This window comes from Passer domesticus, chromosome 15 (assembly GCF_036417665.1).
Source record: "Passer domesticus isolate bPasDom1 chromosome 15, bPasDom1.hap1, whole genome shotgun sequence".
NCBI classification, from domain to species: domain Eukaryota; kingdom Metazoa; phylum Chordata; class Aves; order Passeriformes; family Passeridae; genus Passer; species Passer domesticus.
Window position 1 is genome coordinate 8,678,793 of NC_087488.1, and position 19,552 is coordinate 8,698,344.

The following is a 19,552-nucleotide window of genomic DNA, read 5'->3' on the forward strand; positions in this document are numbered from 1 at the left end:
GTTATAGGAATCAGCTTTGCTGAGAAAGGCCTGCCATGCTAATCTTTGTTCTGTGATGGATAGCAAAGGCTAAGTGTAGCCTTCCCCTTTCTTTGCATTTTTAGATGGCAGACTTGTTGGGGTTTTTTTCTTACTTCAGCCTGGGTCAGGCTCTGCTGAGCCTCCCCTTGTGCTAAATTGCCTTTGGAGAGGGAGGAGGCATTGGGAGCAGCAGTCAGAGGGTCAGGCTGTCCATCCAGGGTCTGAAAGCTGAACGCTGCAAAGCTTTTCCCTTATTCTTCTCGTGCTGCATTTGCATGGTTGATCACCCTGCTGTAAGTGTTCCAGAACAAGGTTTTGTAGGTTTTTGCTTTTTTCTGTTGAATCATTTGCTGTTCAGGTGTGTGCAGCAATTGGCAAAAACCCTTCCCTGTCCCCTGGGCTGCTCTCCTTCCTGCCCAGCCCCTCTGTGCCCCTCAGTGCTGCAGGACCTGGGGAGCCAGGCTGAGCTCAGGCACTCCCTGGGTGAGAGGGAGAGGGACAGCCCCAGGCTACGAGTAGCCAGGTGAGGAGCTCTCCTGAAGGAACTCTCCTGCCACGGTAGTGATGGCATGCCTAATACTCTACAATACTGGGTTAATGAGTATGAAATTAATAACTCACTGGAATCAGGGAGCTTAAGTATCATTGTAAGAATTTAAGGTGTTCAGTTCTTCCACTTTCAGGCTCTTGTGTGCACATCTGCATGTTAAACAGTGTTTAGCCATATTAACCATTAATATCATGCTTAACTCTGAGTAGGTGAGTTTGGCCCATAATTCCAGGTTTTTTCCTTCTGTAGCAGCCTTGTAGAAACAGTTTCTTGGCAAAGAGCAGCCAGGGTTGCTGTAGGTCTGGGTTCTGTGGGACTGTGCCTTCACACAGTCACAGGAGTCCTGGGAAAGGAAACTGTGGGCATGAGTATGGCAGGAATGGGTGGAAACACCAAAGCTTTGGGCACTGGGAGAACTTGTAACGGTTTTGACTTATCCCTTCTGACTGTATGTTTGCCTTCATCATCCCTGCTTCAGCAATGAAGGCTGCTTCAAACCACATTAGCCTCCTTGCCCTATTCTCCCAAACACTTTTGCCTTTGTGTTTCTTTTTTTGCCTGTTCAGCTGCTTTTGTAATCCTTGCCTGCCTCTCCAGCACCCCACACCAAGCTGTGTTTGCTGCCACCACTGCTCACCATGGCCAGGGCTGTTCCCCTCCCTGCACTAACTCCTCCTGTGAAGCAGACAGACTTGTCATTAGATAGCCCTAAATTAATCAAGATGTATAATTAATAAACTGAGAGCAGTTCTCTTTCCTTCATCTGATTCCTAACCAGAATCAAACCATCTCGTTTCCATACCTGTGTGCTGCCAAAAGCTTCTGAACTTTTGATCTAGCTTAGCCAAATTGTTATGAACTTCCATAGGTTTTGACATATTAATAATCCCATTGAATTGGCTGCTATTCCCTACATCCTTCAAGTTGCCCGTGTATTAAAGTACCTTGCTGAATCAGAACATTTCTATTAGCCATCACTATCCTCCAAAAGTAATAATATCTTGATTTCCTTTTCTCATACTCTCCAAAGGCTTTCCTCATCTGTTTTCACAGCTGCAGACTGAGGGCATCTCTGCTCTTTGCTTGGATTAGTCACTAAGGTTGGAGGGTTTGCTTAAAACCAGCACAGTCTCTTGCCCGCGAGGTGACCTCAGCAAGGGTCTGGGGGAGATGGGCACCCCCACCCCAGCTGGCAGACCTGCCCTTGCTGAACACCAGATCTGAATCAGTGAACTCAAACATGCTTTGTTTCCCATCACTCTTCTTCGCTTGTCATCTTCTCGTGGCAGCTCTCCCCCACACATAGGCTTTCTCTTCTCCACTCTTGGAGCTCACTGGAGGATTCGTTTTGCATTTCTCCCTGTGTGCTGCACACCTGAAAATGCCATTTTCTCTCAGCCTCTCTACACTCACACCATCCTCCTCCCTGCCACTGATACAGGTAACCAGCTGACGAATCCTTCTCCCTGGTGCCTTGCCCTCCAAGTGAGTTTAATAGCAAAAGGAAATAGAAGTGAGAGTTGTGTGGATGCATCCATCAGGTCCAGCCTCAGGCACCAACTGCAGAAGGGCTTTTTCCTCAATCTGTATTCATGATGTGTTACACGCTGGGAAAACTGATAGGCATGTGATATGTAATATTAGTATATTTTTAATCAGTAGCATGAACTACCCTCCCTCTCTTGTGACTTTATTTCCTTCTTAGGAGGGCTATGCTGCTCTTGTTACTTTCTGTTTTACCGTGATAGTTAATAAAAGATTTTGTGCCAAATTTATGCTCAGTGAATTATCCTGAAATTTGTGGAGCTACAGCAGAATTTAATTTGGCAGTGTGGAGTTGCTGTTGCTCCCAGTGATGTCTTCAGCTGAAAATCTCAGCTTTTGATTGCCTTACTTAGAGAAGAAGCAGGCCCACGTCTCCAGTGTTTTCCAGAGGAGTGCCGGAGGCGTTGGTGCCAGAGGCACTGCCATGGCAGAGGCTGCTGCTGCTGGATGTGAAGGGGTGTGGCAGCAATCTGTGCCAGAGGCATTTAGGAAATCTACCCCTCAAGGCAAAGGTTTCTGAAAGGTAAGGAGGATTTTAACAAATGCATTAACATCGATGGCCTGTTCAATACCTTTGATTTTCTTCTTAATGTCTCCTGATGGAATAAGAGGTGATGTGCAGCATCCTCATGATGCTGGGGCCAGAAGGAGCACTTTGAGTGAAAGCTTAATAGAAATTCAGTGTGGTGCCATGCTGAGCATAGAATTGGTTGACTGCATAAATCTAAATGTCAATTAACTAGAAAGTTTTACCAAATGGAACTATGATGTTTTAGTTCCATGTTGTCAACACATGAAAAGAAGTATATTAATTGATAAGGAGTAAAACTCTGTATAGAGTTCTTTAAAACAAAAAATTAAAAATATTCAAAGTAGGACCAAGATACCACCAATGTTTTCAAGAAGAGAGAAAAGGTCAATTATTGATTACTTTGAGAGCTAAGCACCATTTGGACATTTATAAGAATTACCTAAAAGCTGAGAAGCAATGAGAAGTTTGTATGGCAGCCCCAAGTCCTGATACACTTGGTAGAGTACTGCTGAATAGCAAAATACAGGTTGGTGAGCAATCTAGAAAGGATAATGTTTTATTGAGTGGTGTGGATTGTTACTTTGGTTGATTTGATTTTTATCCTGTAAGGAAATTAAAGCTCAAGCACTTCCAAACTTGATTATATTTCTAAAGATCATCTTTGCATGCCAGCTTTTGCCTAGAAACTCACCCGAAGATGTCAGCCATTGAAACCATTTCATGTGGAAGCATTGCTAAGTAAATTCACTAAATGCCTATTCATCCCAGTAAGATGGAGAGTCACTGGAGCAGCAAATGTGAAAATCTGCACAGCTTACTATACAGAAAGCAGTTTCTGAATTTGCCAGAGTGAGATGCAGAGTCTGACCCTGGGAGGTGTTGCAGCTCACATGAGGCAGTAAAGGAGGGGAGGGTCTCAGGGCCCTGTCTGTCAGGATGCTTGATTGACAGATAATTCATTTGGTCTAGATAATATCAATGAGATTATGAAAATAGTTTACTTGGCTGATAACATTTCCATGTTGTTGCAGCCTGACCCCAGAAGTTAAACACATTTTGTACAGTTAAACACATTCAGGTTTAACTTGGTTTTCTATGGCTTATAATAATGAAATGTTTTCAAAATACGGTACTATTGACAGCTCTTTTATCTTGAGTCTTTCTGCCACCAACTTCATTACAGACCAATTGCTTAAATTGTGTTGTATCCATAAGGTTGTGGATTTGAATGCAATTCAGGTGATTGAATCACTTTTTAATGTGATTTATTCAGTTTTCCTAAATATGCTGACCTAGATAAACAGAGAACATTTTTGCTCCATTGTTAAAGAAATAACAGTCCACAAAAGCTGTCAAGCACAAATACATTCTTGGACATGTCAGCTGAAATTTTTAAAATGCTGGTGTCAGATTGCCTGTCATACTAATTGGAATTAACCTTCTAAATTCCTTTTTTCCTGTTGATTATACTGCCTTCTTGACATCAGAATTCTCTTGTATTATGCATTCCAACCTTGGCCTTCTCTCTCTTACACAGTGAAAACAAATAAAATGCCAATAGATACTGAACCAAATTCCCTAGGAAATATCTAACAAAGCATGTAAAATGGAACTATCAATGCAGTCATCTTGCAGCTGGATTTTCATACTTAAGAAGTGGTGAGCAGTATTACTTCATGCATACTCTGTTATAGTGCTTGAAATACCTGCCAAGGTTGATAAGAAATTTGTTAAGGTGTAATAAATCTGTGCTTCCTTCCAAGTGTGCCTTCCTGAGCAGAGGGGGGTCATTGAAGTTTAGCAGCAGGATGGAAGTTTTTTTTGGAACTGCCTCCTTCAGAATCTGAGAATGGTCCCCAAATGAGAACAATAAATATATAAATTGCTCTGGATGCAGTGGTTTTCACAGTGTAATTTGTGCACCTTTTGTTCTTTCTCTCACAGGACAAACGATCAGCTTGTGGCATTCCTGTCCAGATACCGAGACATGAACTTCTTGAAATCACACGGGAGGGACAATGCAAGGTGAGCTGGCCCTTTCCTCACCTTATTTTAACCAGAGCACTGACAATTGTTGTATGGTGATGGTTTCCAGTGTCACCTGATTGAAGAGATCCCTAGTCCAGGAAAGAGAAGTGAAACCAGAATGACTCCTTCCAGAGTCAGAGATGCCTTGGTGGGGAGAGAGGCTCGAAGCAGTCTGATGTTGCATCCTCCTGTGGACTCGGCATAGATTGATGCTTTGTGAGCAAGTGGCAATTGCCCACACACAGCACTGAGCTGGCAGCCCCAGGAGCACTGGTGAGCAAGGCCTGGGTTAGCTGGGCTCTGCAGCACAGCCTGCCATGGGCAGAGCCCCAGCAGGAGCCTGCAGCAGCCTGCAATGCCAGCAAGAGTGATGGTGGCCAGAGCTTGTCACAGTCTATTAAAGTTTGGAGGTCCTTGAATGAAAATCCTTCTTCATCCCCCCTGCACAAGTCTTGGAGAAGGAATGTGCTGTGTTTCCCACCATTCATCAGTAGTGCTTAAACTTGCCATTGTGGTTTGGGGGGCCAGCAGTGACCAAACACCATCTTCCAAAGGTTTTAACAACCTCTGCAGATGAAAGAAGTTTCCCATCTGACTGCAGTGGTCCTGTTTTCATCTTTATTCATAGTTTTGCTGTTCCTCTTTTTTGCTGGTTTTGTACCATAACAGCAGTCCTGCTGCACTTCCAGCAACTCCATATGCTGAACCCCAGTGGCTTTGTATCTAAAAATATTTTTTATTCTGCTTAGGCCACCAGGTCTTCCCTTTATTCTGTAAAATGTCAAGTGTACCCAGAGAATGTGACACACTGAGTCATGTGTTCAGCACAGCAGGCAGACAGGATAACTCACAAGTCTCTCTCTCTCTCTTCTTGGCCGTTCTTACTCTTGTCACCAGATTTATCAATTCTGTCATGTTCCTGTTTAAATTAGGTCCTCACGAGCATTCATCTTGTGCATGCACAAATTCTATAGCAGGTAGTAAAAAATAATCCTGTGAGGAGTCATATCTAAAGCCAAGTCAACAATTTTCACAGGAGAGTCCCTGGTTTGGGAAATGCAGAGTGTCAGAGTGATTGGCAGACTCAGCTCTAGCTGGCAATAGTGATGGACAGCAGAGTTAGTGTAGAAAAGAGGAGAGAAAGAGCCAGGGAAAAGCAGTTGGTCTCTTGCCTTCTTGCTCCTCTCATCCTCCTGAGTCTTCTCAAATTCCCTGAGCTGGCTAAGGAAAATAACTAATGGATTATGACACACCAGCATCAGGCTGGTTCAAACATGCCAACTTCAACCAGATCAGAACAATTTACATCAATTAAACACACTAAGCTGATATTAATTTAATAATGAAATGAACTAATGTGCCACTTGTCCTTCCATCACAGGAATAGCAAACTCATTTAGTTGTTCAATTGTTCTCTTTGTATAGACAACTAAATACCTTTTAACTTATTACAACATGTCACTGTGTTTTGGTTTTTTTTCCTGGATTTCTACCATAAATTCCCTGTGTATCAGGGAACATGATTTGGAACATGAGTGCAGATTTGCTATCCCTGTCTGCCATGGTTCCCTAATCCCTGTGTCCCATAAGTGCTCCCACTGCTGACCACTGGATGAATGGATCCTTTCACATTACCCCTTGGCATGCCCCCAAATTTTCTGTCAGGGAGGTAGAGTGGCTTCCCTCCTCCTGCACAGACCAGGCAGCTGTAGACACACTCAAGTCAGCAGCTGCAAACACCTCTGAGTAATGCTGGTGTTGGGTAAAAATTCATTCCACTGTTTCCAAAAGCTGATCAAAAATTATCCCCTGTTTATATTGTAGGTGAATTTCCAGCTCTGCATCCACCTGTTGAGAAAAAAATATCTAAAGTGAAGATATTCTAGCCTGATATTTCATGTTTAGTGTTTGAGTGACTCAGTCTTGACTAAACTGGTCAATGTACCCTCTGCTCCCCCCATCTGACACACAGGTCCCACCCGACCTTCGCTGAGTGCCCAGGTGTGTAAGCTCTGCTCACACCAGTGAGGTTTATCCCTGCAGTCAGGGCGGGGAAGTCCTCTGGGCTGAAATGCCTGCTACCAGCTCAGGCAGGTGAGCCAAGAGCAGAGGCTCTCCTGGGTTGTCACCCCGTGCCCTACAGCCAGTGTCCCCAGGGAGCACGAGGGTGTGTAGTGGTGCTGCTTTACAATATTCTCCCAGCCTCTTGTGACCTTTGCCTGGGGAATTTCCACAGCTGAACTCAGTGACTTGCTCACTGTAAGAGTAAGGGATGAGGGTTTTTTTCCCTACTAATTTTTCCAGTTTTTAAATTTTGCTCTTTGCTTTGTCCTGTCACAGCCCAGGGGAAAAGAAAGACCCCATGAAGAGAATGACATGGCCAGGAGCTTAGTGGGGTCTGGCAGAGAAGCAACAGCCTCAAGGGTTGGCAGCAAAAAGTTAAGAAAAGAAAAAAAAGGACAGTTTTTCGAACACAGGCCAGTGTCCATATTATTGGGCAATAAAAGAAAACTCCCTTTGGATATCCTATCCCAAAACACACTGGAACAGATTTTTTTGTTTAAAACAATGAATTGAAGCCATAATAAGGGAGAGGACACTGGCCTATACTGGCCAATAATGATTTAGCTGGTCCAAGGTGTTTTTTCTCAAAACATGGGAACTAATAATACAAGAGCACAGCACCTAAATGTATTGAAAGCAATGTATAACCCTTGCTGATACTTTTAATTTTAATTTGTGGATGAATAATGGCACCTAATCAATAAGCTTTTCAAGTGTCTAAGTCTGCCTTGTAAACAACTGAAAACTCTTAATTTCAAGTCATCATAGCCTTTGGATCATACAACAGAGAAAGATGAGAAGTGCCATCTCAAACCTGCAATGCTTGTACAGCTCAATTACAGTGTACTTTGTATTCAAGCCATGTTCACATCAGTACTTGTTTTACTGCCAAATAAGGAGAGAAATCAGGCTTCCTTTTATAGAGTTAAATTTTCTTTTAGTTATACCAAAGTCATGAAAAGTGCATCACTCTGATTTTCCTTTAGTGGCTTCAGCAAAGAGAATGGACATGAAAATGGCTCTCTCACTCAGCTGGAGAAGCATTATTTCCTGACAGAGGTGGATGTATGAAATGAAATTGCACACAGTGGCTGCAGTTGTTACACAGTGCTTAGTGGGCAACACATTTCCTCCTCTTTTCAGTGTCTTAGACTATTAAAAGCAAGTGAATAACCTGGTAGTTGTATAAGCTATTGCAATTTGGAATACACAGAGGATTTTTTCTTTTTTGGCGGGAGCAGCACCTGTTGGATGTATTATAAAACATAAAGACAGTCAAATGTGACATCTTCAATGACAGGCAGGAAGAGGGGGGTTTGTATAGAAACCTCTCCCCAGCAGTCATTTGGGAAACAGTGTAAACATGCTGAGAAGGCTGGATGCTGTTAGAACTTAAAGGAATTTTGAGCTCATAGACAAAATACAAACAGCTAAAGAAAAGACCATAAAGTTTTGGTATGCGTCCACATTCTTCTGCTGATTTTTTCTCCTCATTACTGCTGCTGTTTGCAGTTGTGTTGTCCTGTTTCTGGGTTCCAGATAATTCTTGAGGTGTTGGTGAACTGTACCAAGGAGCATCACAATCCCATCCCAGTTCTCAGAGGCTGGAGAAACCTTAGCTACCAAAGGACTGGGGCACGTTCCCAAATCTGCACTGCTGGCACACATTTGATGTGTGCACGTGCTGATGTTGGTGTGCTGCTCATGGGGTTGGTGGTCACTTAGCAAAATGGATCACACAGTGAACACTGCTGTGTATTGCACTGATGGATTACCCAAACACCAGGGGAAAGAATGGACTAATTATCACTGCTGTTGGAATAGTCCAACCACACATCCTAGCAGCACTTACACTGCTGCTCATGTAACATATTTGGTGGTTCCTTTGGCACAAATTACCCTCAGCCTCATACTTTTTTTGCTAAATTTTTTAGAACACTTGAGTATTCTGGAGCACATGGACTAAGATCTATTTTTTGCTTGGAAGTAGTTCAGCACAACAGTTGCATGAGAAGTGTAGTGACTGAAATAGCAACATGCATCTTCTCTGCAAAGAGACTGCACTTTAAAAATTTAGACATTACAGCTAACTTTCAAATGTTCTTAGTGCTTTATGCTAAGCATTAGGGGAGCCATAAAGCCTTTACAGCTTCAGCTTGACAATTCACCTCCTTGTAGGGCGTTTATTTCTGCTCAGTTTTGGAAAACAGAGCTCTAAGCTGTCAGTGCAAAGAGAAACAAAAGCAGCCATATGTCTTGACGTGGGACTAAGCAGGATGTTCTTTGTTCTTAGAGTATACAAGGAAGATCATCTGCTGGTTCAGGAAGGTGCTTCAAGTGAGAAGGTTTGCAGTAGTAGCCATCCTTTATGGGGCAAGGGCAGAATTAGGAAGGAGGTGAAAATTGAGATACAGGTGAAATAATCAAGAATCTTATTGCTATCTAAGAATATTGAGCAGCACGCTTCATTTGCAGCCCTGTCATCTGAGGTCCTGAGGCATTTTATAAAATTATTATGACAGGAAACATCATTTGAAGCTGCACAGATGTTGTTGGCCCTGGTGTACCCAAAGGTCAGTGGCCTGATTTGGTAGCTTGAAAACCTTTATAGAAGGGACTCACACTTGCCCTCAGTCACTAGAAGGGAGGTGAGGAGAAAAGAATCCTTCCAGAGAAGACATTTATTGGAGACAAACAGATGGTAAAATGTCAGGTTTAATATCATTGAGTCTGTCTGTGGTGAATTCATGCTACATTCTGCATACTATAATTTGCAGTTTTGCTTATTTAATATAAAAAGAAACAGAATCATTTGCGTTGTGGCCTCCCTTATGGTGAGAGAAAGCCATGTCATTTTTGACCTTCTAAAAGCTGTTTCAGTATTGGTTAAAAGATACTGTGTAGGTGAAGAGTGGGGTAAAGAAACCCACAGGAAAGTCTTTTAAAGTCTCTCTCAAGCTTTATGCTCACAAGGAAATGCATGGAATTGTTGACAAAACAAGGCAATTCCTAGTAGAGTCATTACTGCAAAAAATAGACTTTGCAAGTTTCCTACAACTAAAGAATTTTAGAGAGTTTTTCATTTTGCTCCCTGGCCTGCAAAATTAAAATACTGGGAAACATTGAGGCTTTTTAAGACTTTCTCTGAAAAAGAAACTTCTCCTTTGAAAGAGAAAAGGTGGAAAGAAAAGTTTTTCAAAACCAGTGGAAGTTAATGTGTAAGAAAAGACACAGAAGAAGAAAGAATCATGAGAAATTTCTTCTAAAAAGAATGCAAAGATGTGCTAGGACTAAAGCATTAAATGGATATTCTGGGAAGATTGCATATGAAAGAAGCAGAAACAAATTAAATAGCATATGAGGTACCTATTGTAAGCTTGAAAAGTCTAATCATGTCCATATAGAGATGGAATAATGACCAGATAAAATGTGTGTATTCATCAGCTTTCAGCAGCATCTCGTGTGGAATACCCTAAGTGCCATGGCTGCCTGGCTTCCATAAAGATGCCACTGGTTGAGAAGGGACACATTGAACATAATATTTCAAGGTGAACTTGTATCTTGAAAAGGACACTCAAATTGCTGTACCATTTTTGCTGCACTGGAAATGACCTAAACTTTCTATTGCCTAGTGTGTGTGGCAGCAGCAGTCTGCCCCAGGTTTAATTGCACTCTGAACATAAAAGTATTTAACATACATTGAAAACATGGACTGTCAAAAAATGCTTCCAGCAGAGCTCCTTGTTCCCATCACTTGCAGTTCAGCTTCAGCCACAGAAACTCCATGAGCAAACATCACAAAGTGCATCTCTCAGCTCTCTCTTCCTTTTGGTGGCTGTGTCACCTGGGTTTCCTGCTCTGAAGTCCATCCCTGTGCTCCCAGGGCAGGCTGTGCCCTTCCCTCCCCTGCAGTCCCACCGTGCTCAGCTGCCCACAGGCTCTGCTCTGGCCATGCAGAGACACAGGTGACAAACACTCATCACATTTGAAAATGAGATTTCCTTCTGTTCCTTGGTAACTCCTGAGCGTTTAGCACTGTGGGCTAAACTGGTGAAAGCATTTCAATTTGTGTGCTTATTTATGGCTTTGGTTTTTGCTCCTGAAATAAGCCCAATCAGGAAATAAGCCCAGCAAATTCAGTCGAGAGAGAAATCCTTTCTGATATTGTTGATGTTTTTTTCTGCATTGTCATTAAAGCTTTGGGGGATTGTTGAGATAGTAATGTGTTTACTTTATGTGTTTCCCTTACCCTGAGTAAGGGAATTAACAAAAGATAAGAATTCTGCTCTCGTAACATTTTTGACCTCATAGCAATTGCGTTTAGGATGTCACAGTTAAAGCACATTTAAAAGCAAGTTACAATTATTCTTTCTCTTCCATCGTTTCTGTCTGTACTGAGAGTTATTTTCAAGGCCTTTTGAAGCAGCAGGAATTGTTTGTTCTGTGCTTTCCACACGATGCCTGTCATACTGGGTGGAAATCTTCCTCATCTTGACAGACTAAGTAGGTGCTATTTCTGTTTGACACTGCTCCCCTTTTCAAGCTTCACCTCCATTTTGGGAGTGGGGGATCAGCCCTGGAGGCTTTCAGCATGACAGGAAGGTCTCAGAAAACATCCTAGCCTTAGAAAAAGGTACCATTTAGACATCGTGTTTAAATAGCCAATTGTAAATTATTTCAGATGTAAATATTGTTTAACCCTTGGTAGAATAGAGTTACTCATGGAAATGGAAGGAAATCAGGGTCAGCTGGACTCAGCACACTCAGTGGAGGCCAGAATTTCCACCTTGTGCAGGAATGATTCTGCCCTGCACAGGTTTGAGATTCATTAATCTGCTTAATATAAAGAATTTTTCAGTGCCTGGTTTATGGAGATAGGTGATAGCCTAGAGATTGCTCACAAATTACTTCTTGCAGCTGCTGCACTCAAGATTGTCAAATTATTGTTCAGTGCTTTCTAGCTGGTCACCTAAACTGCAAATTACTGTTTTGTTCTTCCCAACTGATTGACTCTGGTAGGTGTTTCCAGGGTGGCTGTGCAAACACTGCTGGCAAGTGACTCTCACATTTCTCATCTGTAAAAATATTTACTTGACTTTTTGCACTGAAATGGACTTTCTTCCTCAAATTTTCATCTAAAGACAATGAAAAGAGGAGCAGATAAAGTCAAAGCATGCAGAGTTTGTCCACATACACTCAGGGAAACATGGACATGATGCTAGTGGAGCTCCTAGCTCTACAGATTCTTGCTTTGACATGGACATTGTCTTTTGACTTGTGAGGAGTTGTTTTGCTGGAGTTTTGAAACTTTTATTCATAGTTCTTATTCTTAAATCCTGAATAATGATGATGAGGTCCTGGGTAGGTGCTCCTGGTTAACAGTGAAATGTCAGTGGGAGGTTTTCTAGGCGAGAGGCCAAAACCAGGAAACATTTAGAAAGAAATCTTTTCACCTTAAAAAACATATTATTTCCAGAAAAAACCTTTTAGTGATAAAGTTACTGGTAAGTGGCATTTAGCAATCTGATAGCCTCTGATACTTTAGGAAGTTTTATTCATTCATAAACTTCAGGAAAAAGAAAACAGCAAACTCTCTGACTTACTGTGTAATTAAGTAGAGCATTTAGGAGCAGGAGTCTCTGCAAGTTGCTGTGGTTTGCATTGTCCCTTGGAGAAAACTATCAGAAAGGAGCATATTTGGTTGTAATATTTTTGCTGATAAAGTAACTGTATGGCAATATTTATTAGCAGTTACAACATATCATAGGAGCTGAGCTATGTTTATACTCATGTTGTAGGAGTATGTGCTACACAAGTTACAAATGCTTTATGTGTTATACAGTCCTAGAATCTTGTCTGAAATGCATTTATAAATATTTAAATAAGCTACAAAGTAAGAGGAGTTCCCTGGGCTGGATTGCAATCATGAGCTGCCTGGACTGACATCTACACTCAGTGACAAACCACATGCTGCAGGCAGCTGAGTTTTCTTAGCAAAGTGTAAAAATAACTCTCTGGAACCTGTGAGGCTGCATCCACACACAGAGCTCAGTGGCACCTTTCATGTGTGTCAATGTCTGATTGCTGAGCTCAGGTGCTGACACACTTCTTAATATCCTGTGTTTCCTCCTTACTTTTGAGTGTAATCCCAGGCCCTCAAAACTGGAGGCTCTTTTGGAAGAATTAAAATTTGTAAGGGGAAGCATAAGATGTCTTAGATTGAGTGTTCTATGAAATAAGGCAAAATGGTATGCTTTTCTTAATCCTAGTCTTTTTTTCATTCTATTTTCTCCTGGCTGACTCTTTTCCTATGATTGTTATTTTCCTCCTGTTGCTTTCTTTTAGACTGGGAGAAAGGCCAGTTGTCTCCAGCTGATGATAATCCCTGTTGTATTTGGCCAACCATACCTTGGTTCAGTAGGATGTCATTGTTGTGGCCAGTGCAATTGCAGCTGGCAGAGGTATGTCAGTCTTACCTGATGTTCAGGGTGACAGCAAGCACCTGAATTTTTCCACATTGACTGAAATTAAGGAAATGCTATTACTAAGCATTTTTTCTTTTCCCCACTTTTAATTTGGTAGTATCTGCAAGCAGTTTTGTGAGATGCAAGAGAGAAAGACAAGGGGGAAAAAGCACCCTTTTTTTTTTGCATTTCGTTGCTCTTTATGAAGCTTGGCCTGGCTTCTTAAAATTTACTGATTTGGTATTCCCTTGTGCATAACCAGAAACTAATGAAATACAGCATGAGGCTAGAAACAAATCAGTAGGGTCATGCTTTTGCCCTCCATCTTCCTATCTTTCTTTTCAGAGGTGGCTGCAATCATTCTTGGATGGCTAGTCAAGAATCTTTATGAACTGCTTGTAGTGTCCAAGAGTTTTTCATTTCTTGGAAAGGCCTATGTGGCATACAAATACCCCCTTCCCTTTCCCTCAGGCTGTATTCAATATGCTTTAGAGTAAGTTCTTGCCTGCCTGAGTGCCAAAATCGCTGTTGCTGGAGTAGCTGGGAGCATCAGTCATCCTAGAAGAGAGCCTGGAGGGACAAAAGGGTGCCTCATCCACCTTTTCCACTTTGGTTGTTGTTCAGCTCTCTGTGCCAGCATCTTCTCCTATTTAGCTTCCAGCAGATCTGAAATACACTTGTCCCCTTGCCTGCCAGGGAACTTAAACAAGCAGCAAGCCATTGCCCAGTGGAGAGCTGTGTCTTCACAGCCCCTTGGACAAATCATTGCTTCATAGGCCACAGAAATTATTTGCTTTGCTAATAATTGCAAATTTGCCTTATTCCATTGAGGTGCTGTGACTGTGTGTGAAGAGGCTCAGTAAGGGTGATTCTTCTGAAAAACACCTGCTCAGCTGTTACGTGTCTGAAACCTGGTGTGATGTTTCTAGGAGGGTTTCAAGAAGCACAAGCAAAAGGGTCATATCTTTAGAGATCTCTAAAGGCATTGCAGCTCTTTAGCTGGCTTGTGCTGCCTTGCTGGAGGGTGATTGGAAAGTACATTTACTTTCTTCTAGTAACCCAGTTGTATAAGATTTGGGGGCTGAGGTTTGTTGTGAAAACAGCTGTACTTCCAGGAATTGGCTCCATATCCTGAGATTTGCTTTTCCAAGACTAGCTCAAAAAAACCATAAAATTGTGCATGTATAGAAAAAAAGAAGCCTGTCAACTACTTTGGATAACATGAATCTGTCAATTAGGATTTGCTGGGACCTTCTCATCTGGAACAGGGTCATGCTCCTCTGCTGCCAAGTTCAGACAAAAAGGCTGAAGCTGTTACAGTACCAGGGAGCTGGGAGCTGGATCATGTCACACAGGCTGAGGCAGCTTCTACGTAGAGCAGTTTTTGTTGTAGCCAGGTTTATTTTGTTTGAGGGTTTCTATTGCAGTCAAAGAACCTTCCATTTGAAAAGGAGAGTAAAGGGTGATAAATTGGTAGAGATAGCAGTTGAAAGAAATTACTTCATGGAAAAGAACTTTATGTTCCTATTTAAATATAGTCGATAAAGTTCTGTTATTTTCTTAAAATAATTAACTCTAATGAGCATTTAGTTTTGAAGAGAAATAAATAAATGACCAAACTTTCAGGCACATTAATATTTGATTTGGAGATAACTGCATAAATATTGAATTTGAAGATTACATTCCAGAGCACTGCATTAAAATTGCAAGACTTTTCTATTATCCTTCATAATGGAACATGAAATTAGAAACTTGTTCATGGAAAGAAAAATTTCTCGACTCTCATTTACACATTTTCAGCACTGTTGTGTTAACAGAGGAGGTCTTCTCATACTGTGAAAAGAGACATAGCTATCAGTAGGACATAGACCCTGAAGTCATTTACGGTCCTTTTGAAAATTAATATGCACCATTTCATAATTGCATCTCAGTTCTTTGATTGGTATAGAGCAGAACTTGAACCAGGGAGTTGGCCTACGGGGTTAATGCTCATGTTTCCCGATGCAGGACTCCAGAAAGCTGTGGTGCTTGTTCCTTAACTTTTAATCTTTTCCCTTACCTTTTAGTAGCATGTGTTTGAGGACCACTAAAATATCATTTTGTCTTGCTAACCCTGAAATGCCCTGGCACAGCTGTGTGTGGTTCAGGAAGGGAAGGCTGTGCCCCACTTGCCACAGCTGTTGTTATCCTGCAGGTCCTGCACCCAGAGGGGTCTGGGGGCTGTGGGTTGCTCTAGTGTGTGGTCAGTGAGCATTTGTTACTGCTCAGAACACGTGGGATGTGTCCAGTGCTCACATCCAACCAGGGTGGATGGTGCTCAGCCCACCTTGGTGCTAATTCACAGCTGCCCTGCTTCTCCTTGTTCCCAAATGGAACAACAAACAGAAACCTGGATCAGACAGCCTCAAAAGATGAGGGGGCATTCAGTCCAAAACATTTTCAAACACAGATTGATTTCCCAGCTTTTCTTCTTTTATATTAGTCCCAAATAATTCATTTCCATAACTTTGCAGTTCTGCAGTTGCTCCTCTTATTCATGGTTCAGCAATAACAAAACATTGCTCCCCAGAGACCTGAAAATGGAGCAAACTTGCTCATTCTACAGCAAAGACCAACACAATGGTATTTCTTCCTTATTGGCTATACCCCTATAGAAAAATTAATGACATAATAGCATAGGAGAAAATTGGTCATTTTACCTTTATGTACATTTTCCTGTTTTTTAAAAACTGAATTTATTTAGAAAGAGAAGAATGTGTTTAGTTCCTGTTCATGTTACATTTCTTCTGTGGTGGTTTGTTCAGAGTTGATGAACATTATGGACTTTCTTGCCCTAGAGCTCTTTCACCTGTACAGCCTTAGGACAGCAGAAGGTGTAAATGATGTTTTAAAAGCAATCTGTTGATCTTTGCCTCTGTAACAGAACATTAACTGACTCATCTTTTATTAACTGATTAATCATTTATTAAACCTCCCTACATTACTTATGAATAGATCAGAAATATAAACAAGTGACCTTTTGATCCTTTTTTGTTTGAGAAAGTAGCTTTTTATTAATAAATCTCCCGATGATAGCAAAATACAAATTAACATTTAATGGCTCCTGTTGCATTCCCTCAGATTTATCAGAAAGCAGGGGCTGGATCGGCTCTTCCTGGAGTGTGACACCCACATGTGGCGCCTGGGGGACCGCAAGATCCCAGAAGGAATCACAGTCGATGGAGGGTCAGACTGGTTCCTCCTGAACAGGAAGTTTGTGGAATATGTCACTTTTTCCAATGATGATCTGGTAACAAAGATGAAGAGGTTTTACTCTTACACACTGCTTCCTGCCGAGGTATGTGAATGCAAGGAATCCCTCTCTGTGCTCAAACCTGCAATGCTTCTGCTTGTCCCAAAGATCTGACCGAAATCAGAGGGGCTTTCACCTGATGTCACTGGGCTTTGGAGCATCCGACAGGGAGTAATGAAAATTTTACTTCTATGATGAGTAAGCCCCTTAGGGTTAGAACGTCTTTTGTTGTTGTTTATTGCCTTGTTTGTTTGTGGGACTTTTTGTAAAGAGTGGCTTTGTTTTATACTTCTAAGCCTATTAATCTGTTACTGAACAACCAAAAATCCAGCTGCCCTTTGCTTGCAAATTGTTCCTGCACAAAGCTTTTGAAGGATATTAGAGATGGCGAATTGTCTTCATAAGTAGCTTTCCTTACTATTATCCAGCACTTTTCTTTAAAAGTATAAACCCTGCAAACAAAGGTTTATTGTTCTGTTCAAAACTCAGCCAGAAGGCACAGTCACAAATCATTTAGATCACTCAGGAGCTGCTCTGGCTGCAAGTGATGCAGAAGAGGAGTGCACAGCAGTGTGGGGCTTTGCCTGGCGTGCAGCAATGTGCTCTATCTGTAGGGAGGGCACAGAGCATGGCTGGCAGCCTGTGCTACCTGCCCCAGCAGGTACACTGCTCCCCTGGCTTGCCGGGCTCTGCTCCACATCCTGCAGCAGTCAGCCAGCCCAAGGAAGAGCTGATGACTGCCTTTAAACCCATAACTGCCTTGGTTCCTGAACATTTTGAGGGATGGATGACACCGATCTTGCAAATATTGCTCGTTAGCTTCTGATGGAGCACAGCAACTCTTATCTTTTGATAGAAGTTTATTATTCCCCACACATGTTGCATAATCTTCTTTTAATCCCATTTCTGTTAAAAATCACCTTTTCTCTCTACTCTGATAACCTTTTCATCCATTATCTAGAGAAATTCCTGTATTGCTATAAAAGGACACAGGGCAATGGGTAATTGGGTAGGGTTTTTTTTCCCCTCTCGCTTGAATGAGAATGGATGCCTTTATGGGTTTAACCAAACAGTTCAAGCATAAAATCCATATTCACTGGGCTGTCATTTAACATTAAAAAGGGTAGGGGGATTATTTGGGGGCCAGCCACGCTAATGTTATGCTGGTTATTTATAGAACTTACTATTGCTGATTTTAAAGAGAAATCACTGCTCCAAAAATGGTCTCTTGCAGGGCTAAAATTGATGGTATTCCATAGCTTTTTTTCTACAAGTTTTTCCTTGCAAGATACATAGCTGGTTTTGTAAAATGGCCCTGCCTTCACTGACCTGTTAACCTGCTATATCAGTCCCCATTATGCATGGTTTATATAATAGCTGTTATTATGATGATATAATTAGTATTGCCCAATAGGAATTCCATGCTGCCATGAGTCAGCAAATAAAGACTTACAATTTCAGCCGTAAATGCAGGAGGCAGAATGTCTTTTTGGTGCCTAGGGTGAACTGCGTGTTTCAGAACAAAGCCACTCAACAAGCAGTGCATTTCAGAGTGCTGGAGATAGACACCCACGTAAGAGCTGTCTGAAACTGTATTTTTATCAGAGTAACCAGGGTGATGGTGCAGTTTTGACAATTGTTTTGGGAAACAACTTGAAATATGCCATTAGCACATTGTTCAGAAGAATATGTCCTAAATATGTTAGACCAGGGAGCAACTTACAGAAGGGAAATAATGAGCATTTCTTAGAATTGCTCATACAGCTGAAATAAAAATAAAATTATTGCTGTTACTGGTGCCTTTCCTGGAGTCCTTTGGGCTGCCAGTGCCCAAAGCTGGTCATTGTAGAAGTGCAATTATTCTGTGCCAGGTTATTGGAGCAAGACCTCAGCTGTGTGTTCTTACAGTTGAGTTGGGTCTGTAGAGTGTTGTGATTTTTCAATGCTCTATGGAATACAGGCACATGGGGTGTGTTTCATATGTGGCAGAACAATAGAACTTGTTAATCCTGTCATTTCAAACTAAAATAGTTCACCTGCTTTAGGTTTGGGCCCATGAGCTGAAGTGAAGGAGAAAATGGAAGTTTGAGGAGCTAAATATGGTGATGTGCTCTGTGTTTGTTGCAGTCCTTCTTTCACACCGTGCTGGAGAACAGCCCGTTCTGTGACTCCATGGTGGACAACAACCTGCGCATCACCAACTGGAACAGGAAGCTGGGCTGCAAGTGTCAGTACAAGCACATTGTTGACTGGTGTGGCTGCTCACCCAATGACTTCAAACCAGCAGACTTCCACCGGTTCCAGGTAACTGAGCACACCTGCAGAGGCTCTTCCTCTGTACTGGGAGCTGGCTGAATGCACGGCTGCAGCAGGGAGAGGGAAGGGAAGCTTTGACTCCATCAGGCAGATGGAGAAAGAGATGTGAGGAAGCTCTGATCTTAATTTCAGGAGAATGAAAAATAAGTTCTCCTCTGTTTTGGTCCTGGAGACATACCACAGGATGGTAAGGTCACAAAGGAACTCTTTGGACTCCTTGGCATTGGTAATTGGCTGTGCTAGAAAGGAGGGAAGCTTGACACATCTCTGACTGTACCAATATTACTTGGTAACTCTTATGAGTTTATTGCAAAAGGTTTATTCCAATGTTCCAGCTCAGGTGCTTTCATCATTTCACACAACTCTTGGTTTTCAGAGTCAAGCAATATTTATCATCTTTTTAAAAAAGCTTAGAAATTGATCAGTGTGGATGCTAGAGACTTACACAGCACAAGACAAATCCATTTTTGTTATTATATTCATCAGCACGATCATATTAAAGTTTATCTCATGATTTTGGGAGCCTTAGTCATGAGGTTTTGATCACCCAGGTTTGGCAAGACTGTCTTTAAAGGTTTAATCAGTTCCTTTGTGATAGTTTCCTCGAGGCAGACACGAGAGCGAGTCCTGTGCTCCGGGGTGCACTCAGTCTCGAGGCTGTATCCGGCCTGTGCATCCTCTGTTGAGAATGAACAGCCACTTGTTTCAAGGTCACCAGATTTGCAATTCCATCCCTCCAG

The 19,552-nt window shown here is 42.0% G+C and overlaps 1 protein-coding gene across 4 annotated transcripts in view; it reads left to right on the plus strand.

Annotated features, from left to right (window-relative positions):
• XYLT1 (xylosyltransferase 1) overlaps nucleotides 1-19,552 on the plus strand; it is a 175,607-nt gene that overhangs the window by 130,056 nt on the left and 25,999 nt on the right. For all 4 annotated transcript variants that reach the window (XM_064390643.1, XM_064390644.1, XM_064390645.1 and 1 more), the window contains 3 exons: nucleotides 4,593-4,673; nucleotides 16,325-16,541; nucleotides 18,624-18,800. In XM_064390643.1, coding sequence (XP_064246713.1) covers nucleotides 4,593-4,673; nucleotides 16,325-16,541; nucleotides 18,624-18,800 — 475 coding nt within the window. The remainder of the gene's footprint in view (nucleotides 1-4,592; nucleotides 4,674-16,324; nucleotides 16,542-18,623; nucleotides 18,801-19,552) is intronic.